A 26,008-nucleotide genomic window follows, 5' to 3' on the forward strand; every position below is an offset into this window, starting at 1 on the left:
GCAGGGAACTTCTCTACAAGTTTCCCCATTTGGGACAATGGTGAAATGACCCCTTTTGCACCCACCCCCATGCTACCTTTGATGGGTGCAGAATCCGCACAGTGTTACAGAGAAGCAACGCTGCACGATAAATTCAAATCTTCTGCTTACAGCATTCTATATATGTTAATCTTTCTTTGGCTCACCCTTCCAGAGTATTCTCCTGCATTGTCTTTGGTGCCATGGCACTAGGACAGACATCTTCATTTACGCCAGACTATGCCAAAGCCAAGATATCCGCAGCTCACATGTTCATGCTGTTTGAAAGAGTACCCTTAATAGACAATTACAGTGTGAATGGACTGATGCCTGTAAGTAGATGGGAATTTCCTACCATATAAAAGGTTTCAACACTTGGTTTAACTGCCCTATGGGTTTGAGGTTTTATGAGTTATTTTTGGCCAGATCCACTAAGCATATAAGCCTCCTCATCCTTTCACGTGCATAAAGTATGCCCCCTGCCTGTGTGCGGGCATGCATTCATGGTTCAGATAAAGTGTATCTGCAACTCTAAATGACAGCTGGGAAGCAGTGTTCCCTCTAACAGGGATTCCCAAATCTTGTTGACTACAACTCCCATAATCCCCAAGCAAAAGCCATTGCAGCTGGGGATTCTGGGAGTTGTAGTCAACAACATCTGGGAATCCCTGTTAGAGGGAACACTGCTTGGAAGGGTTGTGGATATGCACTCAATGCCTAGTCAACCCATGCAGTCCACACGCACCTGTGACTTTGTACCATGTCAGTACCCTTACTGTTCTATTGAGTCCTCAAATTTCCAAGTTTTAAAATCTCAGAAAAGATTTTAATGTAAAATTATGCAAAACTGTAAAAGAGCTATATTTTTCTCACCTGACCAAAGGAAGTTGCAAGTGCCTGGCAGCAGGAATGTCAGTAGCTCTGTCACCTCTGCTTTGAGCATCTCCTGTTCACTACATTCTGATATATTCTCGTTATGCCATGACTCAGCTGTTTTCTGAAATGGAGGGATGTTGTTTTTAATTCTAGGAGCGTTTTAGTGGCAATGTAGAATTTAAGGACGTGGCCTTCAACTATCCAACCCGGCCAGAGGTCCCAGTACTCCAAGGGTTGAATGTTGCAGTGGAGAAAGGTCAGACACTGGCTCTTGTCGGAAGTAGTGGCTGTGGGAAAAGCACACTGGTCCAGCTACTTGAAAGATTCTATGATCCCCTCAGTGGAGAAGTGGTAAATTGTGTTTTTTAAAAATATGTTGAATAGTACTATATAGTCTTCAACCTTTTCATTACTCATGCCTGGACATAACCTCTGCATCCAAAGGTTCCCTGCCTCTGGAGGAAGGACGTCTCCCTTTGGTGCAAGTTGCCTTCCTCCAGAGGAAGTTAACCTTTGGATTCATTCCTCTATCTTTAGGCCTATAATTGAACAAGGAGGGACAAATGTCCCTGGGACCCTGAGGAAAGTGGGGAACCCACTGGCTGGGCAACAGCTTGCTCTTTACAGTTCTTCTGCACCAAAGATACAGCAGGGTGGGTGAGGGGAGGCAAGGAAGGTGGAGCGCCCATTGTCACTTTTTTTTCCAGGTCCCACTCCAACTTGGCTACGCCCTGCTGTCACTGTAACTAGCAATATGGAATACAGCTTTAGTTTATGAACATGTATGTTCCCCGCTTCCCTCTGTTTTTCTCCTTCTTCCACTGCCTTTTCCCGGGTATATATATAACCTGTATACACTTCTACATACTAGAAATATTACCATGGTAAAGGTAAAGTGTGCTGTCGAGTTGGTATCGACTCCTGGCGACCACAGAGCCCTGTTGTTGTCTTCGGAGGGGTTTACCATTGCCTCCTCTACTTTGTCTAAAAGGCTCATGTTTCCTTGCCCCAGAAATAATCATAAGTATTCTTGTGTTCCAGCTACTGGATGGCCAGAATGCAACACAGTTACATATCCAGTGGCTAAGATCTCAGATTGGAATTGTTTCTCAAGAGCCAGTTCTGTTTGACTGCAGTATTGCTGAGAACATTGCCTATGGTGTTAACACCAGACAAGTGTCATTCGAAGAAATTGTAGCGGTAGCTAAAGCCGCCAATATACACTCCTTCATTGAATCTCTACCAAATGTAAGTTACTTATTTATATCTTTTGCTTGCTGTGTTTCCTTGTAGATGTGACTAACATTGATTGTGTTTAGGAGCTATGCCCCCATGTGAAAAATGCAACAAACAGTCATTAAAGCTAATTGTACTTTGCAATGTTTGAGCCAGTTTAAAAAAAGAATTAGAAAATTTAAATGATTGCTAGGCTTATCTTTGCTATAATGATTTAAGTTGTATAATTGTTTTAAGTATAAATTATTGTAACAACTCTTCTGACAATTACCTTAAAAAAATTTCTGCTTTACAATGTTGGTTAAACTATCTAAGGGCTGGTTCTAATTTCTTCCATGTGTTTGCACAAAAATGCATGGATAAGTTATTGTGAACTGTAATATTTACCTAGTGAAGCTATCTCACAGCACAGTTCTATACATGTTTACTTAGAAGCATGTCCCACAGAGTTCTATGGGGCTTTCTCCCTAGTAAGTGTGTTTAGGACTGCAGCTTTAGTCATTTATCCAATGATCACAATTGAAGAAATGGCTGTCAGCTCACTGTATGCAGTGTAGTGTGTGGAAAGAGATGTCTATATGTACAATTTGCACAGATAAATTTAGTGGTATGAAATCGCTCTAATTGATGAGCAGAAAGCATGTCATGCCTTTTTGGTATAGAAATTTGCAGAAACAGATGCTTGCATAGAGAAATTTAGTACAGAATCACTCTCAATGATGAGCAGAAAGAAGTCTCTTTTACTATATAAATTTGCTAGTCTGATTTCCACCCCACAACCCTAATTTCATAAACCATTGGAGAAGCTAGCTCAGACATTGATTGTGATGCTTACTTACTGCATTTACTCAGGCATGGGTACTCAAGATCATTCATAGGTGTTTTCCTCCCTCCCTTTCATAATTGTTTGAACCAATCCTTATTGACATTCTCAGGCTGTTTCACCATATACATTTGTTTTATACCTTGTGTTACATTGGACTTGCACTGACATGTGATTCCTACACTGTATCATACATGCTGTTGTTTACATGGCCCACAAGTCAAAAAGTATTCAAGACTGCTTCAATAGGCAGGGATGAGGTTTTCTCGGAATCTTTCCTTTTGTAACATGCCAATTATTGGCACTTTACTTTGGATATATCCCATGGACTAATGACTTTCTATAAAGGAGAACCTTGATATCCGTGGCGATTCCATTCCATGCTACAACCGCTAATATGGAAACCACAAATATCGAGTCATAGGGGCAATGGGGAATTGGGGGTTAGGTTCTGGTTGCCAGGACATTTAGTGAGGAAAACCTCGCTAAAACATTGAATGGAGGGGGGGGATTCGAGACAAAGATGTCTACCATCTTAGCTGCTCCCCCTGAGTCATACTGTGCTCCCGAATGCCACCAAGTCATCAAAAAATCAGCCCCATTTTTTTAAAAAAATCGGAAACATTTTGAGGCTCCAAAACACAAAATGGCATCTGGAAATGATCTCCACTGTCATTTCCGGCCACCCCCGACCCACAGATATGAGAGGATGGCGTGTTTTCCCCATTTTTAGGAATCTGTGGATGTAGTCTCCGCGGATAACAAGGTCCTCCTGTATTGTAGCCCAAGAGCCAGGCCCACAAATGTGGGTCATCAGTACCTTCTCAGGCATGAATGCTCATAATGATTTTTGGCAACATCTACTCACCTAGAGATGGAAAATGGGTGATAGCATTGTCACACAGCTTTCTCTGTGTTAGATCACCCCTTCTTTATCCCTACTCCAAATGATTTGAGTAAAATAGCAGTCACAATTGCCCAGAGGAAAGGGTTAGGGTAACAATGAACAAATTGTTGTATTCTCTTCATGGAGTAATCTTTGGAGGACATTCCCACCAGTTTTCATTTCCATTCATCGACAACATTGATAAAATTGTATAGTAGTTTATGTGTGTTTAAAACTTTTTTAAGCTTTTAAGTGACTATTGCAAATTTGGCTACTGCAGGCAAGCATAACACACTGAAAGTTGGAAGTATTGCAGTGCTGTCATTGCCTATTTTCCGTCTCTAAGGGGTAGACCTTGTCATAAATCACAATGCCTAGATGACACCAACCATCCTAGCTGATTCATACTCTATTATGAACATTTATATTGCATGATTCAAAGGACACTTGTCACCCTTTTCTTCCAAGATACCCATTCCCTTGTGCTGAAGAATTGTGTCTTCTAAGGGGTTTGTTTGGAGAAACACAGTTCTTGCAACTGAGCTTCTTTGGGTGAATCCACTGGATGTGGTGCCTTAAACCATGGGGGTGGGGGAAAACTATGATGTTGCCCAGCTGGCACAGTGCAGCTAACTATATTAGAGTCATTGCAGACATTATATAATTCCTCAAATGGTGCAGTAGGTCAGAGGACTAAAGGATCAGTCATTTTCTTAGATCTATGCAGGATTCAGAAATGCTCATCCGAGAACTATTAATACAGGATCAAATGGAAATCTTGTGTTTATCTAATGGGATTAAGGTTTATATATGTGGTTGTGTAACTTAAATATTATTGGACATAGAAATACAACACCTCTGTGGGTGATAAAGGAACTCAACTCTCTGGGGGCCAAAAACAACGTATCGCCATTGCTCGCGCTCTTATCCGCCAACCAAGAATTCTTCTACTGGATGAAGCAACCTCTGCACTTGATACTGAAAGTGAAAAGGTAACTTTTTGTGTTATATTGGGGTATTGGAAGCATGGGCCTCCATTTACTATGGCTTTACTTCACAACATATTCCTGTTCAGGAACATTCCTAACAGGTGTGTGCAGAACGTCCCAGGGTTGGGATGTTCTGACTCAGAACGAGCTGTTCTGAGCTTGGAACAGAACCCCCTTTAAAAGGGGGTCCTGTTCTGAGCTCGGAGTAGAACTACCCCGTTCTGGCAGAATGTCCCGACCCCTGTTCCAACTGCCATTTTGGAATCCAAAATGGTGGCTGGGATGTTCTGGCCAGAATGGGGGGTCATTCTGTTGGAGGAATTGATTCCCCTGATCGGAACTTTCAGAGTTCTTTGCTTCTGTTCTGTGCACACCCCAATTATTAGGGAAATGTAGCCACCTGGTTGGGAAATGTAGCCACCCAGGAATTTGTAAGATATTTGCCAGAAACTTCCAATTTACAACTACAGGATGGCCAAGTCTGCATCACCAGAAACATGAAAACCGTTCCTGAGTTTTATAGGAACTCACTGATCACCTGGCTTCTGAACTCAAGTTTCTGCTGGAACCTAAAGTGTGCTGTCAAGTCGATTTTGACTCCTGGTGCCCACAGAGCCCTGTGGTTGTCTTTGGAATACAGGAGGGGTTTACCATTGCCATCTCCCGCACAGTATGAGATGATGCCTTTCAGCATCTTCCTATATCTCTGCTGCCCTATATATGTTTCCCATAGTGTGGGAAACATACCAGTGAGGATTTGAACCAGCAACCTTCTGCTTGTTAATCAAGCATTTTCCCACTGTGCCACTTAAGGTGCCTATGCTGGAACCTAGGTTGTAACAAAAGCTACCAGGCCAGTACAGACGATACCATTCTGGCACACGGGATTGGGGAGGAAATAGCACTGGGAATGCACCTGCCGTGATGTCAGCAGGCATCCTGCTGTGCTCTCAGCATGTCCCTTTATGATGTGAGGGGGCTAGTCATCTGAAACATCTCCTTCACGCATTCCAAATATTAATTAATTAATTAATATTAAAACTTTTATAATGCCCTTCCAAAAGGCTCAGGGTGGTTTACATTAAAATAGCTGATGAACAGCCCCCTCAAGCAACAAAAGCTGGGAGGGGAGAGAGTAAATTCTCAGCATGACCCCCATCCTTAATGGTATATGCTGGATGATATCATCCATACAGGCCCACTGTCTTCATTGTCATGGGTAGGATCCTTCCCACACACAGAAGGATCTCCATAAAGCTCAGCAGAGGCCTGTTTTCCCACTCCCCTTGCTAGGACACACAGGCTCATTATGGGGGATCAGATATATGCACACACATTCAACCCTCCTACAAATTAAGTTACATGCTTGCAGGTGTAATTGTATCTCTTCTTCTGCCCAACCTATGTGCTGGACTCTCAGATTGCATTCAGAGATGATGTAGCCACAGCACTCAGTCCCAGTGAAATAAATCTGCATGCATCCATAGCGAGCAGCTATAGAAGACATGCAGTCTTCTACAGCTGCTCAGTACTGCTCATTTTAATAAGTGGAGCAATACGCAGAGAAATAGGAACATAGGAAGCTGCCATATACTGAGTCAGACCATTGGTCTATCTAGCTCAGTATTGTCTTCACAGACTGGCAGTGGCTTTTCCAAGGTTGCAGGCAGGAATCTCTCTCATCCCTGTCTTGGAGAAGCCAGGGAGGGAACTTGGAACCTTCTGAGAATAAGTAACTTGGAACCGTCATTGAGAATAACTTCCTGTTTTCAACAGGTTGTCCAAGAAGCCCTGGACAAAGCCAGAAAAGGCCGTACCTGCATTGTAATAGCTCATCGTTTATCTACAGTGCAGAATGCCAACAGCATAGCAGTAATCCAGAATGGAAAAGTCGTAGAACGAGGAACGCATCAGCAACTACTGGCAGAGAAAGGAATCTATTACTCCTTAGTTAATGTTCAGGCAGGGCCAGCCCCCATATAAATTAAGATGTGAAACATATTGTTGGAATTGAATGTATTTTTAGAGATGGTGGTAAGAAAAGGTACTGCTGAGACCATCCTTGCATTATGCAAAATAAAGTTGCATGAAGATGAGCTGGATTTCAGTAAGGAGTCTCCAAAAGGACACTTGCTGTTCTGAACCATTCTTCAGTCTCCACAGAAGGGCTCGCTTACGTTTTGATGTTCTCAGCTGTCCGAGATACCTGCTTTGTACTTTTGAAAGTTGCAATATATGATCACTCCATGCTCTTTTGCAGGGATGGATGGTGTTTGAAGCCATAAAAAAACCCCCAAAAACCAGAGTATTGAAACAAGACTCCCTTGTATCCTCTAAGCCAGTTCAAGCCAAAATAACATACCTTAGCCTAATTTCCAGAGTTGCTTCTTGAATAAAACCTAGTGGACTCTGCTGGGGGGAAAACACATCCAGTGCTTTCAAAGGCAGTTCTGGATTTCCAGCAGGAGAGGTTTTAACCAAACCACTGTTTTTTCTGTGCCTGCTATCAAACTTTCTGAAAAACACCTTGGAATGGAAAACCCAGCCACTGGTTCCTTCCACTAAATTTTAATTCCAAAACAGTAACTGGGTCTTCTTCTAAGGAAGTGTGCTTCAGATGAAAGCCTTTAACTACCTATCCTTCACTACTGTTGTGATGTTAAAAAAAATGGTGCAGGTGCCTTAAAATAAAGTTTCTTTTTTGTATATTTTCTTCATTTATTAAACCTATTCTATTCCACCTTCGTAGATGTCAAAACCTTTTTGGTGAACAGTTGCACTTCTTGGATTAAAGATTTAGGTTTCAGGACTTTTTCTACTTACAAATAATCCATGCAGTGTTAAGCAGGCAAAAGGGACAAGACAGGAAAAGACAGAGCAGATTACTGGAAACATAATCCATCCACCTCTAGTGCTTCAAATGGCTCCTGTACTGCACAAGGAAGTGAAAGTGCACATGCTCCTTGCAAAACCCCATAAAGTATACCAATGCTGCTTGTGGAGGTGGGACTGCTGCATACCTACTCAGCTATGCAAAAATGCAGCTCTCAGGGTACTCCCATAATTCCCAGTGGGAGCACTGTTGGAACTGCATTTTCACAAGCAGCTCCGCTTCCACAAAGGTATGCTTTATGGGGTGTGTGCAAGGAGCACACGCACCTCTCACCTCCTTCAGCAGTCCCCTGTGCAGTATGGAAGCTAGTATTTCTTTTAGAAGTTCTGCGTCTGTGTCCTCCACAGCTTACTAGATTCTCCTTATGCTTCTCCTAATTGCATTTAACTAGTGAAGTCTGGTCTGTTTCTAGACACACACACACACCCCTCTACCTTCTGAACCAATACAACCCCAATGCAGGGTATACAAATGTTGGCTGACATACTGCACAAGGTTACGATAGCCCAGTAATGTGTGCACACAAGCTGTGCCTGTGTTACACAAGGGTAAGCCCATTTCCAATGGGCTTACTCTTGTGCAACTTGCATGCACGCATTTACTGGGCAGTCATACCCTTGTGTGGTATGTCAGCTGTTTTAAATAAAGTACCGTATAGTCACGGAAAGGGGAAAATGTAAGCATGCCTCCTCCATTTGAATGAACACCTGAGTAAACTACATTAATCAAGTCACCACTTCTTGGTCTTTTGAGGTGGCTTTATTTCAAAGAAAGGAAATTACAGAATTGATAAAACAGACCCGTCTCCCCCGCTTTAAGAAGGTCTGAAGTCCTGAGAATTTTATCAAGCTACATGTGAAGTAGCAGTGGCATACATAATTTCTAATCACCATGTTATATTTTGTAAACGTTCGAGTATCATTTCACTTGCTGCATTGTTTGGAAAAGCAAAATAAGATTTGAAACAAAGTTCTCAAGCCATAGCATTTTCTCCTTTTGTATTCAAAAGTCTTTGTTTGTAAGAGTTACAACAAACTGTTGTGTAAAATGGAAGACAGCAGCTACAATGTACATAAAACAAATATTCCCCATTCCACTACCTTCTTGATTACTTCGGAAGCTAGCAGTTAAATGCCATTACATGCATCCCACCTAGAAAGGAACCACGATCCCTGCAATGGTTACTCTACGGTACATATTATGTGTACCATTGATATAGTGTCATCTGAATTTCACCTTCTTGAACCGGCTATCACTAGAAATGTTACAAGAACAAGATCACCTAAGCTGTTTAAGCTTCCAATTCACTCCTGCTTGCATTGCTGAGGCTTAGTTTAACATTGCATAGTTTCTAGTGAGAGTCTGTTATATTGTGCATTGCTATTGCAGACATATTCCAGGAAAATTGCATTGTTATTGCAGTAAATCATTAAAAATTTGTTGCCTTATTTCTGCTTAGTTTTGTGCTATATCATCAAGTATCTTGTCCAATAAGACACCCCTCGTGGCTAGCATTTCATTCTACAAGGGCTCATATACATGGTAATGCACATTGGAATAAAGGCACTATCGTTTCAGTATCTTTACAGCTGGGCTGTGGTTGTTAATTTGATCATGTCGTGAAAAGACTGGAACAGATTCTTACACAGATCTCCTGCATCTGTCTCTGGGCATGAGTTCCAGGTAGTGCAGGCCACAACAATCCTATGTAGGGAAATGTTAAAAGACAACTTTTACAATAAATAGCATTTAAAAAATCAGTACAGATCTTCCAAGTGTATATATGAAGCCACTGAGCACTTAAATAACAGTGGCCCACATTGTGGCCAACAGTATAGCCACAGGCTGCTGTGTACAAGAAAGGCAGCCTGAGGTCTACTGCAGAACTCCTTGAAACAGTGTGCGGGCACTTGCCTCACCACTTTCACCGTGGAAGTGCTGTGGAGCAAGTGCCCGTGTGCTGCTTTAAGGAGCCGCACGACAACCCACCTCAGCAACAGCCCTTTTACAAGCGCGGCAATACTGGCAGCTTGCTAATGCCAATGTCACACTGCCCAGGGCTTTAACCGTTAAAGCCCTACAACATCTGGACACCAAGTACAGCATTTTTCCTATATGGCTGACCCCCCCACCGCCCGCCACGCCAGCTTTGCCAGAGAGGCTCTGGTCCAGGTTCATCCTCTAGAGCAGGGATTCTCAACATTGGGTCCCCAGATGTTCTTGGACTTCAACCCCCATAATCCCCAACTGAAGGCCACTGGGGCTCGGGATTATGGGAATTGAAGCCCAATAACATCTGGGGACCCAACGCTGAGAATCCCTGCTCTAGATCAGTGGTTCCCAACCTCCAAATGTTGCTGAACTACAACTTCCATCAGCCACAGCAACAATTTATTTGGTTCAGAAACATCTGGAGGCCCCCATCTTGGGAACCACTGCTCTAGGGAACCCTCTGTCATCTACCAGGAACACAGCTTTTTCTCTGGTGGCCTCAGTTAAGGAATGTGCTTCCCCAGGAATTCTATGTGTGTTCTTCCCTGGTCTCTCTTTAGAGGTAGGTGAACACATTTTGATTGCACAATACCTTGGAATGTGAGTGGTTTTTAAAAAACAAAACAAAAAACTTTTGCTTTTATGTAGACTTAAATTGTTTTATACTGTTTCAATTTGATTTATTCTATATTTGTGTTTTTAAGCTTTTGTACTAGAAGCTTGTGAACTAGATGTGGTTGGAAATTAAGTTGACTCACACATTTGTATATACCTTTGTAATAAAATGTAGCACTTCTAATATGTTCTGAGCATTTGACACACATTCCGTACGGGTGACCTCTGAACTTATATTTTTGTAAAGTAGAATTGTAATTTTAAGCATTACAAGTAATGTACCATTACACTGATTACCATCACCAATTTAAAATAGTGAACTGAACTGAAATTAAAAGTGCAACTTTTATTTATTTATTAAATTTGTATGCTGCCTTTCATAACAGATTTATCTCACAGTGGTTCACAGCACATCCACTAAAAACCACCATAAAAGTCCATAAAAATTAAAAATGAACACACAACCAACAAAACAAAACACAACCATAGAATCAGAACCACCAACAAAAAGTCTTTACTACCTGCTTCTAAAAAGCAGAGAGGGAAATGAAACAGCAATGTTGCCTGTCAAGAGAACATTCAAAGGCTGGGGGCAAGGATCAAGAAGGCCCGTTCTCATGTGCACAACACCACTTTCTACAGCAGCACATGGAGCAGACACCCCTCTGATAATCTTGATAGGTGGGCCAGAACATTGAAGAGCAAGTGGTCCTTTTTATATCCAGGGCCCAAGTCATTAAGGCCTATAAAGGTTATACCAGCACCTTGAACTCGACCTAGAAACAAGCTGGCAGCCAGTGCAGCTATTTCAAAATAGGCATCATATAGTCTCAATGGGCAGCTCTGGACAAAACCCTGGCTGCTGCATTTTGTACCTGATGCAGTTTCCAAATATTCTTCAAGGACAGCCACATGTAGAGCACATTGTAGTAATCCAGCCAGGAAGTGATGAAAGTATGGGTAAGCATTGCCAGATCTGCCTTCTCAAGAAGGGGCACAGCTGGCGCTGCGTTACTGCCAGACAGTGTCAGAAGCAAGTCTCCTGGAATTGCCAAAACCCTGGCATCCAAAGCTGCACGGATACAAACTGCTCATATCACAATGCTGATAGTTCTCCCCCTACGTCATTGGGGAGATGCATGAAGCAATGAATTTGCCACACAAAACAGTTGTGCTGGTCTACACTGAGGGGCCATTCACACATCCTACTGGGCGGGTGGGCAGAAGCCTTCACAAACCTTGCCACCCACCCACCCACGACAATCATGCTGTGCTTGGTGGGAGTGCAGTCCATGCTCCCAAACAATCAGTGCTGCTCCGACAGAGCAGGGTGGAATCACTCTGAGGTATCCCACAGTGCACCGCGTACCAAGCACCATGGGAAGGGCACTCTAGGCACCTGTCCCTGTGTCAACACAAGCTGCAAGCAGCCCCTGCTGACACACAATCCCAGCAGCTGGGCTAAGGGGGCGCATGTGACCTTAACCTGGGCTAAGAACCGGGCTTCGGTGCTGGGTTTGGTGCCACAGCACCGCCAGGATCTGTATGGATCCCAGAGGTTCTCATGGGTAGCCAAGCCCAGGCTTGGCTGATTGTGAGAACATCCTCAGTGTGTAATAAAAACAGCCTCCTAAAGCGACACAAAAATATATCCATGGAAGTACTGGATATATACACATTCCTTCAGTTCACAGTAATTGGTCCTTTTTGTTAAGCATTACTTGCCTTATTAGGGGAGGAACAGAAACAGCATTCTAAATTAAATTCTCAATTGTCAAATAACATGCATTAAAAAGCAGCATATTATCCTTCATTTTCTGTTCGGCAATATATTGCTATGCATCTTGCCTTCTCCCTGCCTTTACTCTTCTTTAGCTAGCCACACTTATTGGATTTTTTTCTCTTTACTTCCTCCCCAATCCTGATCCCCGTCAAGCACACCAATTGACAATGAGGTCATTGACATGAGCGAGTGGAGTGGCAGGCGGGGGAAGACTGGCTAAGAAAAGTACTGTTTGCTGCTGGGAGCATGAACCGCATGCCCAGACAATCCGTGCTGTGCGTGGAGCTCCGGAGGTTGGGGACAATCCATCCTGGCCACTGGAGATCCCACAATGCACTGCATGACATGCACGATGCATTGGGGGACTCCCCCAGGAGACCGGCACTCTAGGCACCTGTCTCTGTGTCCGCTGGCTAAACACAGCCCCAGAAAACACATGATCCTGGAGCCTGGCTAAGAGCTGGGCTTCAAAGCAGGGCTAGGTAGCCTGCCCCGCCGGGATCGGGCCCAATCCCAGCAATTCTCGCGTGCAGCCTAACCCAGGCTGGGCTTCCCTAGCCTGGGTTAGGGTGCACATGAGAATAGCCTCTATAGATGCAATTTTCATCTCTCCCTCTCTTCTCTCTCCTTCCCTGCTCTAGTGTTTCTTCCCAATTAATGGTTACAGTTCTCTCTCTCTCTTGCTTCCCCAGGCCCTTTCAGCATTTTATTTATTTATTTTTATTTATTGTTAAATTTATATACCACCTTTCATTAAAAACAATCACATTCACACTCTTTCGTTTCTCTCATTCTTCTTTGAACATTTTGCACTTAAGAAGACAGGCAAAAGTTGGCTCCAAGGGCAGCCATGATCTCCGGTTTCTATGCTGGAAGACTACAAGCCCTACCTCTGCCTCTGTGGTGCTGACACAGAGAGGCAAGTCTGCTATCAGGTTGAACTGAGGAGTGCCAGAACAAGAGTATCCTTACCTGTCATCTCTAATTCTATAGAAAAAGCCGTAACCATGGTGCACCATAGGAACCACAGCTCCTCCTACTCTTGTGTAGCCTACCAGGCTAGTTGAAAGCACAAAGTTTCCACCTCCCCCACTGTGAATGAAAACAAAACACAAACACAATTATAAAACAAATTGGTTCAGTCTTGAAGCAGAGTAAAACAAAATACAGCTGCTCTTCCTAAGAGCCTATATTGGAAGGAAGTGAATGTGCTTCACCAGCAAACATCAGATTAACTAGGGTGAAGAAATGTTGGCTCAGTTCATCAGCAAGACAATTTTCCATTGTCAAGCTATGTTGGTACATTGCTCATCAGGACTTTTTTCACTCAGGCATCATTTTTCACTCATCACAGACTAGTAGACTAGTGGATTTCTGCAGCCCTGCAGATTATGATTATTATGGTCCAAGACCAGAAACCACCAGCAGACATCAAATAATTAAGAGCTATTCTTAGGAAGCTATCACCCCCACTCTTATGAAGTTCTGCATCCCTTGACATCTTTTTTGGAAGCACTGCTCTGAGTTCCCAGTCAGAGGGAGAGGGCATTTTCTGTTATAGTGCCAAGATGCTGGAACGCCCAATCAAGTGAAGTGTTGCTCGCCTTTCTATACAACCAAGCTCTATCTTTTCTAGAAAGTGTTTTTAAATTTACTACTTATATCTCACTTTTCAACAAAAAGTTCACAAAGAGGTTTACATGGAAAAGGATTAACAAGGGAAAGATGGTTCCCCATCCCCTAAAGGGCTCACCGTCTAAGAAGAAACACAAGGTAGACCTCAGTAACAGCCATTGGAGGGATGCTGTGCTGGGGTTGAATAGGGCCAGTTGCTTTCCCCCAGCTTAACATAAAGAGAATCACCACTTTGAAAGATGCCTCTGCCCAGTTAGCAGGAGTAAAAATGGGATCCTGACTGCTGTTCTCTGTATTTTAACTTTTGAGTTTTGTGCTGCTTTAATGTAATTTTATCTTGATAATGTTGGTTTATCGTTTTTATTCTTCATCGCTTATTAGTTTGTTTGGCACCTTGGAGTGATTCAGACAATACTCCGACTGGTCCAATACAATATGTGGAGGAGGCGTGCAGGTGCACACATCTCCTCCCCTACTCAGCGTGGGGTCATCTAATCACATAAGGCAGCAGTGGGTCATACAAACCACCCTGGCTGCACAGCTGAAATACTAGTAGTATTGGTACCATTTGTTCAAATGAATGAACTCCCTACCTACGCAATTAGATGATAATGTGCTGGGTGTTGAGGGGAAGGGTACGTACCCTCACTCTTTCCCTGTGCAATTGCAAAGGCTGGGGTATTGTCCACACTAGTCCTTTAAATATTCCCATAAAAACACAGGATAAAAACCACTGAAAACAAACCCTGCCTAACTGGATAAAGAGGCATCTTTTGAAGCAGGAGCTGTCCTATACTTAGCAGAGAGCAAGCAGTTGTCCCTGTTCAACCCAGCTTGATGTCCTGGCCAGTGGCTGTAGCTGGTGTCTTCCTTGTGTTTCTCTTTAGATTGTGAACATTTGGGGGAGGGGAAATCATTTTCTTTTCTTCTGCTATGTAAACTGCTTGAAGAAACTTTTGTTGTTGTTGAAAAGAGGTATACATATTCTAAAAATAATAAAGATATTAATTCATTAATGATAATAAAAATCATTCTAAATACCTTCTAGAATAAGCAGGATCTGAGAAGAATTCTGGCACAGGGAGGCCATGCTCTTCTGCCAAAAGCAGGAGGCCCAACAGATGACGGTCAAATCCTGCCAGAGAAACACAAATTCCCACTGATTTAGAACTAAAACCTCTCCTGCTCTTTTGATGGCCAGATGTTCATAGGCCCCCTGAGCAAGAGACCTGCAGCGGACAAAGCCTTGTAAGGTTGCTGGTTACTATAACCCACTGACAATGCTGAACTGAAGCTGAAAGGGCAACGTGGGCAGAGGCAAGCAAAATGTCCCCTTGCAATCATTTTGGAAATCTTTAAATCCATTCCGACTGCTTGTCTCCCGAGTGCTGCAAGAGCAGCAAGGAGGGAGGATAGGGATTATTTACTATTTTTTTTAGGATTGCTCAAAGTGATGCTAACCATGGGCTCTCAAAGGGTGGAGCCTGCTGCCTCCCAAATTTGGAAAGGCAAATTAGGGATTGTGCCAAGTCTCCGACTCAGTTCAGCAGTATATCCTAACAAGAAGTAGTCAACCCCCAAACATATCGCAACCAAAAAAACAACACCCCTTGGTAGGCAGCAAAGAGAAAGTACCTTTTCCATTTTCACACTCTTTCATCAGTTTATTGTGCTTTGCAAATGCCTTCAACATAAGTTGCAGTTGTTGGCTGGGCTGCATAAAGTAAGAAAAGCAAAATCATTCCAACTGATAAGAACACCAAATAGCCTGTATCTGCAGGTTCTGTCCTCAAACAAATGGAACCAGGCAGCAAAATGAAAGAAGGCAAATGACTGTCATTTCCTTAATACCATTTGAAATTTCTCCATGTCACAGCATATGATCTGCAATACTAAGGCAAAATGGAAACTTTTTCATTAATGCAACAATCTTAGAACAATTGCTTGGCTAGAAATGTAACAGCAGAGCTCTCTCTCTTCCCAATTTAAAAATAAGCAGGAATTCTAGTTATAGCAAAACGTTAGTTGAGAAGCAATGCTACACATCTTATGAGGAAGTACTGTAGGTCCCTGCTTCAAAAAGGAGCTTTTTCAAGTTGTGTTTGTTACACAGTATTGTGGTTTTAATACCTTTTCTGCCATTCAGCAAGCAGGTGGAGACAGATGCATGGAGGATAGCAATAAAGCTGTAATTATCAAGGGACTGTGGCTTATATTTCCCACTGAACTGTGACTCTCATTACACCCATCTTGAAGTTAGAGCTGTCATAACTGTTTATATAACAGATGCTCTTCTTACTGACACCAGAAAGTAAGCAAGATATTGAGGATTTTAATATCCTTTGTAACTACAATAGATTACCAGTACTTACAGTAAAGCCTGGATCTAGCATGCTTTTGCACCATTCAGCTGCTTCCAGGGTGCAAGGTCTCATAGTCTCTGTCCGGCCATGGTAAAAACGCCTGGTCATAGCAGTTTCGTAGCAGCAACCTGGGCTAGAAAACAACATTCAGACAGTTACAAAAAGAAATGTATCCCCACTTGAAAGGGAAGCAAGTGCTCCTTTGTAAAAGGCAGTAAAGTCTAATCACAGGACAAACAACTTGTGTTCAAGAAATCATTTACAATGGGGAGACAGGGCAATAATCTAGCAAAATTAGAGATCCTATTAATATTTTGGTTAATGTAGTACACAACCTGGTTCAACACATATCATGATGTTTTATTTATTTAATCTTAACTTGACTGCAATGCAATGCACATTCCATTTAAGGGACAGAATCTATATATTTAATACGCTTAGACGGCATGCGTGTCCTGGATTTGGCGACGGAACTCTCGCAAGAGTTCCTAGCATTGGGTGAGAGTTTGGAGGAAAAAATGGCGGCGGATGGTGGCAGCGGGCCACAAAATGGCCTGAAGAGGCAGCCTTGGCTGGCCAGACAGTAGGCCTGGCCATCCCAGGTAACGGGGAGGCGGCGGCAAAGCCCAACCTGTCCGCCAGAGGCAGGAGGCGGAACGGCAGGCCTGGCCGTCCAGAGTAAGTAGTGAGGCAGCGGGCCCAGCCAAGAAACTGCGGTGGGCGGGGGGAGAAGCCCGCCGCAGCTCTGTGCAGGTGTGGGGGGAGGAATGGAAGTGGGGAGGGCAAGAGAGAGTGGGGCTGGAGGGAGCAGGGGGGAGAGAGGAGAGACCGGGCAGGAGGGAGAGGGAGGGGGGAACAGCCAGCCCCAAGGAACGCACAGATGCTCTGTGTGGAGTTGGCTAGTACTTCGTATTTCTTTACATTTGCACTTCCACAACACTTTGCCCTTCATATGTACTGTACAGCACCTTAAATCTATCCAAAATTCATTCTTCCTACTTTATATATCGAACAGCACAAACCTAAGCATGTTTACTTGGAAGCACTGAACTCAATCCCACCGGGTTCAATGGGTCTTGTGCTCAGCATACACAGCACTGCAGTTCATACTCTTGTGTACTCAGACTACTTTCTACAAAGCTGCTGTATCGCATTTGTAGTGTTTGCATTTTGACTGGGCTTGAATTGGAAGATTTTTTGTTCTGCAGACAGCAAAAAACAAACTCCTGGCAATTCCTGTTACGTTTTAAGCTCAGAAGTGGAACTTTTCCCTGAATGGTTAGAGTGAAACTGACAAGTTTTGTTTTTAGATATAAAAACTCCTCAAAGAAGGGTAGACACTTTAATCTCCTGCTATCAGGGAGGATTCTGCAACCAAAAGACATGTAAGTAAACTAAATTCAGTTGAAATTTGGAGTTTTAAAGCATCTTGAAAGTAAGTGGGACATGAAAGGCAGACATATATACGGAATAGAGAAGAGACCAGATTAGTGGATACATCTGTTTCTATAATCAAAGACAGGGGGGAAATAACCAAGGCATAGTTATTTCGTGACATATGAAATGCGGGTTATCAAAATTTTTGGACGAGCTATTAAGTATCTTTATTCATCTGCAAGGGTACACAAGGACTCTATAGATTAGTCAAGAATACGTACCCAACACTTTATTATCAATGCAAAAAAGTTCAGAACAAACCTTTCTTACCGTCCATGAATTTTATAATAAGCCAACTGGAGACCAAGCTGAACAAATGTATCTGGATGAAGCTGCTTCTTCTTGATCAGTGCTTTACCAAAAGATGTGAAGGCATAATTCACCACTTGTAAATCAGATACCTGAGGGGGTGGGGGGGAGATATTACCACAGGAGAAGTAAAGACGGGGGAAACCCTATTCCAAATCTCAACTGAGCATATCAAATGAGCTATTCTCATATTCCCCTTATGTAACACAGCTAGATTCAACGGAGGTGAATTGGGGAACTTGCCGTTTTTCTAGTAATACACTAAATTCATCTGTGTTACAATCTTACTCTGGGTTAGATAATAGCAACTAAGGGTTTATGCAATTTAGGGGTTATCCACATATTCAAAAGAGCCCTCAAACTGCTCTCCCCCACAAAATTGCTTAAGACTGCTGTGTTGTACCACTATGAAACACACACACACATGTTTTGATGGTGTTTCAAATGTGCATCTGTACACATCTCCTAAGAGATAAAAGTACCTCTCCTGGGTTGGGGGAACTGTGGAGAAGGCATTTTGATTTGTTTATCTGGAATGCATCACCCATAGCAGGAAGGGAGGTGCCAGACCCCTACCCCCTGCTCCTTCTTCCTCTCTTTCAAAACAGAACAGCCTAATATGCATGTCAGCAACTAGTGCTAGCTTTTCCATAACTACTTCCCCCCAGCTAAGTGTACAGTTATAAAATGGGGGCAACTGGTTAAATCTATAACTGAAATTGCCATAGGAGGGAAACATCTGTACTCTGAAAGCTCAAACTATGAAAGCTCAAATGGACTGCTACTATTATCCCAAACATCACAGGGCTTTGTGATCTCAAAAAAACTGATCTCATGTACATGCTCTGAAAGGTCTAAACTTTTTTTTTTAAAGCATATGAGGAGAAACTGTATATGGGAAAGATAGGCAGAGGACATACCTTCTGGTTATACTTTTCCTTAGCATTAGCTATGTCATTTAGCACTTTCTGATTCAATTTGAAAACAAGTTCCTCTGGCCAGGGGATATCCCGGACTTTGTCTGATCCCTGTTTTTGTTGAAGGAAATAAGAGAGAAAGGCCCTTGACTTATTGCACAGAAGTGAGAACATTAACTGGGAAAAGACAGAGATGTAGTTTTTTATACCTTCCATCTCCCCTCTGATTCAACGACTTTGACATCAATGTAAGAACAGAGGACTACCAAAACCATGGCATCAAAAGGAGAATGCTGCAAGGACACACACACAAATAAATTACCATGCTGTAATAATAAAGGCTGGGCCAACCTTGCTGATTCCTTTCCTCTAGGCTTCTTCTGATAAGGCTTCTTATCTCATATTTAACTAGCTAGCTCTCATATTTAACTAGCTAGAGCCCTCAAATTCCTACTCCAAAATCAAAAATTGAGAAAAGTAATTGACTTTAAATTAATTTCAAAGTAATACCTCATCCATGCCTTGAGAAGCTTTTCAGATGAAGCCCCCTCTGCCCCTTTTGAAATTAGATGGGAATAGAACCAGGGGCAAGGGTGACACATGCTTCCATGCTCCTTCCACATGCTTGATAGCTCCACTGTCTGTCAACTAAGACAAGCATCCTAATTGGTCCATTGTGTATACAACTATGTTCTCAATACCCACTAAGAATGTAAAAGATTACTAGGGTTCAAAACATATTATTATATCAGTTTAAAACATCACTAACATTTTATATAGGCATTAGTTTAAAAGATCACTCTAAAGATCTTTTACATGCTTGCCAAGGCTGAATGCTGAACCTGCTTTGCAAAAAAAAAAAAAAAAAAAGCACACTATGTCACCTCCTGACAAAAATGTGTAGACAAAGATTCTAACAAACACAAAGAAGGTTGCTGGTGTCACACAAAACACAAACACTTACATCACAGTTGGAGCCAAGTGCTCCATTTGAGAATGCAATGCAGTTGTATGATTTGTCTCCCCAGCGTATCGTTGGATCTCCCGTTAGTGTCAACTTGGTGATCTAAGTCAAAAACTAACACTGTGAATTCTGAAAGAAAAATCTGTTACTTGGTGAGCTGAGAAAACAACAGAACATTGAAGTGAAGTTATATAGTTCTCATTCCACCTCTCTAAAGGAGAGGTGAGATGGCAAGGCACTCTCCACTGGCTTGGCCAGAACCAACTCCCATTAGCTCCCTCCCACCCCATTCTTCCCCCCAAGAACCATCACCTGCAGTGACTATTCCATCTAGTCATTATGTAACATCAGGATATAATAATATAAGAGCTGATACCTTAATCTGCCTACTTCCTCTCCCCACTTCTTTCTCATTTTGTACCATGCCTTTTAGATTGTAAGCCATTCTTTAAGCATTTTGAATGTTTAGCAGAAAAGAGGTAAATCCATAAATTAGCATACAAAAACCAATCGCCTTTCCAGATACACTTTTAGCACTTCCACATATGGACCAAAAGCCGAGTCACATGTTATGTGAAAAGTGCAATTTGCCATCTGTACATTAGTACTGAGGGAAAGCAATTAAATAGTTTCGTTCCACCTCCATCAACCTGGCATTACAAGCATGCATGAGGGCAGTCACATTGTAATTATTTTATGAACCTGAAATAGGTTATGAAGAATGCCACAGAATCTGATCTGTTACTGAGCAGATAAAAGGTATCAGGTATGCCATAAGTACCTCTGTATAATCCTCAGGTGTAGCTTGAGGACTTGATTCATCTAGGCAGATTACAAACAAGCTACTCTGTATTTTTTCCAACAAGGACAGGTTCCTGGGATCAAGGTTAATAAGATAGTCACGTGTCTAGGAAGGAAGTGAAATGCTGATTAAACACACACACAGAAACAAATCAATCAATACATAAAATCTCTATCCCCTGAAAAAGCAAGCAAGTTGTCTAACCTTTGCCCACTGAGTTCTCTCTTCAGATGTTAAGGCAGCCAGTCCTGGCCCCTCCGGCTCATGCTGACACCTCGTTTGAATGTATGCAAGTTGCCTTTAAGAAAGATTAAAGAAACAAATTAAAGTCGGCTAGCAGTTCCAGGACAAAGTATCTGTTAAAGTTAATATTTTCTGTATTATTTCTTGAAGACACAGAAAAACAGGTTGCTCACCTGTAACTATTGATCTGGTAGTGATCCATTGCAATCCCTAAGAATGGGTACTGTGCCTATACACACACAATTGAAGGCTACTGCAGCGGGGATAGTCGGGAGAGTCCTAGGGATTGCAACGGATCACTACCAGATCAATAGTTGCAGGTGAGCAATCTGTTTATATGGATTGTGATATGTTGGAATCCCTAAGAATGGGTGTTTAGCTAGTTGCTTGAGGTGGAGGGTGGAGTAGCTATTGCAACATGTTTTTCAACACACTTCTTCCAAAGTTAGTCTCTTTTGCAGAGCAAAGGTCAATGGCATAATATCTCACAAAGGGTAGCTCTGCAGACCAGGTAGCCACCTTGCAGATGTCATTAAAGGTAATTCCTGACAAGTGAGCTGCTAAAGCCACATAGGCCCTTGTAGAGTGAGCCCTGATGTATTTCGGGGGCTCCACCTTTTGGATTTTGTAGGCTAACAATATCAGCTCTACTAGCCACTGGGAGTGGCATTGCCTAGAAACACAGTTCCCTTTTGCCTTTCCTTTGTAAGATAAAAACAAACGTTTAGTAAATCTGAATGGCCTAGTACATTCCAAATAATATAAGAGAGATCTTCTCACATCTAAATTCCAGAGGACTGGGGGTGGGGGGGTGACCCTGAAAAAGGTGGGTAGGATAATATCTTGGTTTAAGTGGAAGTCTGAGACAATCTTAGGAAGAAACCCATAATCCATATGCATGGATTATTTTACCCAGACCTTGTCTGGGTAAAGTTTCGTAAAAGGCATATCTATTCTGAGTGCAGTTAACTCACTCACCCTTTGAGCTATAGTGATAACCACAAGAAAAGTTGCTTTTAAAGTAAACATTTTTAGAGATGCTGAACTTATGGGTTCAAAGGGCTCTAAAGCTGAAAGCGCCAGTGATATGCTCCATTGGGAGACAGGTTGTCTAATCAGCGAGTACAGATTGTTCAGGCTTTTCAAAAAGCCCTTGCAACTTGGGTGTGTGAAGAGGGTCTTCCCATCCCAACCACTGTTCCCTCTAACAGGTATTCCCAGATGTTGTTCATTACAACTCCCAGCATCCACAGCTTCAATGGCCTTTGGCTGGGGATTATGGAAGCTGTAGTCAACAACATTTGGGAATCTCTGTTAGAGAGAACACTTATCCCAACCTGGGTGTTTTGAGGATAAGGCAGCCAGGTGGACTTTGACTGACACATTAGACAAACCTCCAGATTTCAGTGAGGTTATATAAAGTAGGGCTTGTTGTATGGTGGCATTTTTAGGTCTAAACCCCTTGTCTGCTGCATATATTCTGAACTGTTTCCATTTGCTGGCATAGTTTGACCTAGTGGATGGTTTCTTTTTGTTTCAACAAGATTCTATTCAGAAGCCTATTTTCCAAGCCATCAGGAGTAGAGTGGCCATGTCTGGGTGGAGCACTAGACCTTGGTCTCGAGATAGGAGATCTGAGAGTTGTGGCAGTCGTACCTGTGGAGAGACAGTTTGAGTACCGACGGAAACCAAGATTGGTGGGCCATGTTATCAGGATTCCCGACACAGGCTTCACTAACAGGCTGGCCAATTAATGGTTGCGGAGGAAACATGTAGGGTATTTCCGTAGACCAGTCTAGCTGAAACGCGTCGCCCAAAGAGTGAGGGTCGTGACCCACCCTGGAACAGAACCCTTTGCATTTGGTATTCTCTGCTGCTGCAAAGAGGTGCACTGTGGGGTGAGCCCAAGTTCTGAATAGTGGCTACAATACTTTCTCGTGAATCTCCCACTCGTGCTGTAGATGCTGAGGAAAGGACCTGCTGAAGTCGTCTGCAAGAACATTGTCCGTCCCCTTTATAGCAATGGCAATCTGATGTATCTGGTTGCAGATACACCAGTGCCAGAATTGAAGGCTCAGTGCATAGAGGGACCCTGAGACCGTCCTGCCCTGTCGATTGATATAGGCGATGGCCGTAGTATTGTCAAGTTGTATTTGGAGCACTTGGCCTTTAAGCAGCAGTAGGAAGGTCTTCATTCCCAGGAATACTGCTAGGAGTTCTAGGAAATTAATATGTACCTTCCCCTGCTGTGGGGTCCAGTGGCCCTGCAAAGTGTGGACATTGCAATGTGCCCCCCATCTGGTTAGGGAGGCATCTGTTGTGACCCATATCATTGGTACTGGTAATTGGAAGGGTACACCCTGTAGGATGTGGTGTTGATTCATCCACCAATCGAGCTAAAGTAGGATTTAGAAGGGCACTTTGAGGAGACAATTCTGACTGTCTACGTTGTGTTCAAAGACGGAAAGGGACCACAATTGCAATTTCCACATTTTAATCTTGTGAATGGAACTGTTGATATGAAGGATGCCATAAGGCCCAGCAGATGTTGGATTTGATGGGCCCATTGTTACAGATGAGCCTGGGAATCCTGTACCAGCTCCCTGATGGCATTGTAGTGGTCTACTAGTAAGTAAGCCTGTCTTGTTTCTGTGTCTAATATTGCACCAATGTAGGTTGTGGACCTTTCTGGTTCCAAGTGCAACTTTCCATAATTTATTTAGATGCCCAGCTCCTTTAGGAGAGATAATACGCATCATATGTGAGAACTTAACTCTTCTTGGGTTTCTGAAGCCAGGAGCCGATCATCTAAGCATAGGGAAACTGTTATCCCCATAGTCCTCAGGTAAGCCACTATTACAGCCATGAACTTTGTAAATACATGCGGTGCTGTCAAAAGTTCAGTCGAAAAGGAACTGATGAAGGGCATCCAGCCTGCCTTTTTTATACCATCCATGCTGAGCACGTGGGGCAGAGCCTGGATGCCAAGAGGAGCTAGAGCACTTGGCCAGGAGGTCCCTGTGCAGTTGCAGTATCCATTCTTATGGATTCCAATGGATCACAATCCAGATCTCTCAGTAACTGAGTTTGCCACTGAATTAAGTTTCCAGACCCCTGTCCACTAGGCAATCCTGCCCACACTTATCTCCCCACCCCACATACTAACTATAAGATCAGAAACAAGTGTTAACTCTACCAGTATGTCAGTTTCCAGGAGGCATAAATATAATCAACAGAAACCTGCAGCATAAGAATATTATCTGTATAAACCCTGATGGTATGGTGTGGTGTGGTACACTTGTAGCTGCAATAGCTGGAAGCAAATAAAACTTTACACTAGTCCAGGGAATAGAAATATATGCAAACACAAGAAAATAAAGTTTTTTGCTGTCATTTCAGAAGTGCACTTCACAACACTATGCGCACTGAAATGTGATGTTCTCATTTTCTAGTTTGCAACATTTTCAACTCCAGAGGAATTTTAAAGTACATAATACTTTACTCTTAGCTGTAGCAGTTTCTTGTAAGAGAAAGGAGTTAGATGCCTACAATAGCTTCTGATAACGTGTAACATAAATATCTGAGTACAGTTCACAAAGAATGCTGCGGGTACTCCATTCACTTCAAAGGGCCTTATACAGGGTTACTACTTGCCTTGCAAAGGTTACCTCAAAGAAGAGCACTTTCTGAATACTACTAGTTAAGACAACTAGTGTCTTATCTAGACACTAGTTAAGAAAATTTTCTAGTAAAGACATTAAGGGTAACTCATGTGAAAAAATGCATAAAAAATAAAGTAACAAGGGTAACTTGTAGACTTTTAATTCATATTTATCATAAGAATACCTGAAAATCTCTGGTGGACTCAGCATATGACCATCATGCACTGCATCAAATTCAAAAATTCGACCTCGACACAACACTACCAAATGAGATGGACATTCACCTTCACTCTCTGGAAGCAAAAAAGGAAAGGCATATTGACAGGACTCCTTTATGCAAGAAGTCATGTGGTCATTGTAATAAAATCAGTGCAATAGCCAGCTTCAGCCATTATCCATTACAGGTTTGGCAGGAAAAAAAGACATTTCTCAGTCCCACCCAGCACAAGTAGCAACTAGCAAAGTCTGCACTCCAAGACTAATGAGAATGGAAAAGCTACAGCACACTGTGACAACACAGCTGAAGAAACAGGAGCCTCAAAAATGTGTTTAATGTTCCATTAGGTTCAAAGGCTTATTCCTAAGAAAGTGAAAGGACTGCTGCCTTAAATAGGCACTCAGCTCTGCCTTCTGTTCTTGTCTTCTTTCTGTTCCCCACAATCAAGAAAAGACTTTCCCCTGGCTTAGGAACATAGAAAGCTACCTTAACCAGAACCAACCCATGGTCCATCTAGCACAACACTGAGTACTCAGCTTGTCATCCCCGGACCTTTTTTTAGGTGGAGATGCCAGAGCTTGATCCAGAGATCTTTTGCATGCAAAGCATGTGTTCTGAAACTGAGCGATGGCCCCAGCTAATTTATGGCTCAGACTTGGAATTGACATTCTGGCCACAGGAACCAATCTTTATGAAAAAAGTTGCATACCCTGTAACAACACATGTGTACATTTAACAGATAATAATGATCGTAACATGCTTACGCAAGCTGTTCAAATTCCCAAGTGTGAGCAAAGAAAAAACATATAGTTTGAAACAAGTTTTTTTACAGTCAACGAAATAAGATTAAGGTAAATTAATCCACCCTCTTATCACTTACATTGAGGGATATGACCGAGCCTGCTGATTACACTTTAGGTTTGCTAGATCTAATAGCTGAAAACACTACTGTGCCAGCGTTCCCTCTAAGAGCGATTCCGAGATGTTGTGGACTACAACTCTCAGAATCCCCAAGCAAAGCCATTGAAGATGGGGATTCTGAGAGTGGTAGTCAACAACATCTGGGAATCTCTCTTAGAGGGAACACTGTACTGTGCTTTTAAGAATGCACAGTTGGGCAAGTTTGCCTAGGTGTGGGCTTTAACCCCATTATTCTGCACTGTCAGGAGAAACCAGGCCAAGCAGAAATGTCCTGTATAGGTAACCTTTTTACTCAGAAGTAAGTCATATTGATTTCAATAGGATCCACTCCAGTGGATCACAGCCTTTAGTGTGCATATAATTGCACCCTTTAAAGCATGGGTTCTCAACCTGTGGTAATCCAGCTGTTGTTGAACTATTTATTATT

General features: G+C 42.6%; 2 protein-coding genes across 14 annotated transcripts in view; one reads left to right on the forward strand and one right to left on the reverse strand.

The window, feature by feature from the left end:
- Nucleotides 1-7,568, forward strand: part of ABCB1 (ATP binding cassette subfamily B member 1) — an 81,359-nt gene extending 73,791 nt beyond the window's left edge. For all 8 annotated transcript variants that reach the window (XM_053263952.1, XM_053263950.1, XM_053263955.1 and 5 more), the window contains 5 exons: nucleotides 194-350; nucleotides 1,048-1,245; nucleotides 1,936-2,142; nucleotides 4,685-4,831; nucleotides 6,605-7,568. In XM_053263952.1, the coding sequence (XP_053119927.1) occupies nucleotides 194-350; nucleotides 1,048-1,245; nucleotides 1,936-2,142; nucleotides 4,685-4,831; nucleotides 6,605-6,811 (916 nt within the window). In that variant the 3' untranslated portion in view covers nucleotides 6,812-7,568. The remainder of the gene's footprint in view (nucleotides 1-193; nucleotides 351-1,047; nucleotides 1,246-1,935; nucleotides 2,143-4,684; nucleotides 4,832-6,604) is intronic.
- An 897-nt stretch (nucleotides 7,569-8,465) lies between these two features.
- Nucleotides 8,466-26,008, reverse strand: part of CROT (carnitine O-octanoyltransferase) — a 43,172-nt gene continuing 25,629 nt past the window's right edge. For 3 of the 6 annotated variants that reach the window (XM_053263959.1, XM_053263960.1, XM_053263961.1), the window contains exons 6-17: nucleotides 24,628-24,736; nucleotides 20,743-20,836; nucleotides 20,518-20,643; nucleotides 19,737-19,838; nucleotides 18,982-19,065; nucleotides 18,776-18,883; nucleotides 17,817-17,947; nucleotides 16,119-16,242; nucleotides 15,382-15,460; nucleotides 14,788-14,881; nucleotides 13,084-13,203; nucleotides 8,466-9,425 (exon numbers count right to left, since the gene is read on the reverse strand). In XM_053263959.1, coding sequence (XP_053119934.1) covers nucleotides 9,305-9,425; nucleotides 13,084-13,203; nucleotides 14,788-14,881; nucleotides 15,382-15,460; nucleotides 16,119-16,242; nucleotides 17,817-17,947; nucleotides 18,776-18,883; nucleotides 18,982-19,065; nucleotides 19,737-19,838; nucleotides 20,518-20,643; nucleotides 20,743-20,836; nucleotides 24,628-24,736 — 1,292 coding nt within the window. In that variant the 3' untranslated portion in view covers nucleotides 8,466-9,304. Of the gene's footprint in view, nucleotides 9,426-13,083; nucleotides 13,204-14,787; nucleotides 14,882-15,381; nucleotides 15,461-16,118; nucleotides 16,243-17,807; nucleotides 17,948-18,775; nucleotides 18,884-18,981; nucleotides 19,066-19,736; nucleotides 19,839-20,517; nucleotides 20,644-20,742; nucleotides 20,837-24,627; nucleotides 24,737-26,008 lie in introns of those variants that run through there. The other 3 variants (XR_008310226.1, XM_053263962.1, XM_053263963.1) reach the window with 3 other exon arrangements.

This window comes from Hemicordylus capensis, chromosome 6, assembly GCF_027244095.1.
Source record: "Hemicordylus capensis ecotype Gifberg chromosome 6, rHemCap1.1.pri, whole genome shotgun sequence".
In the NCBI taxonomy this organism is placed as follows: Eukaryota; Metazoa; Chordata; class Lepidosauria; order Squamata; family Cordylidae; genus Hemicordylus; species Hemicordylus capensis.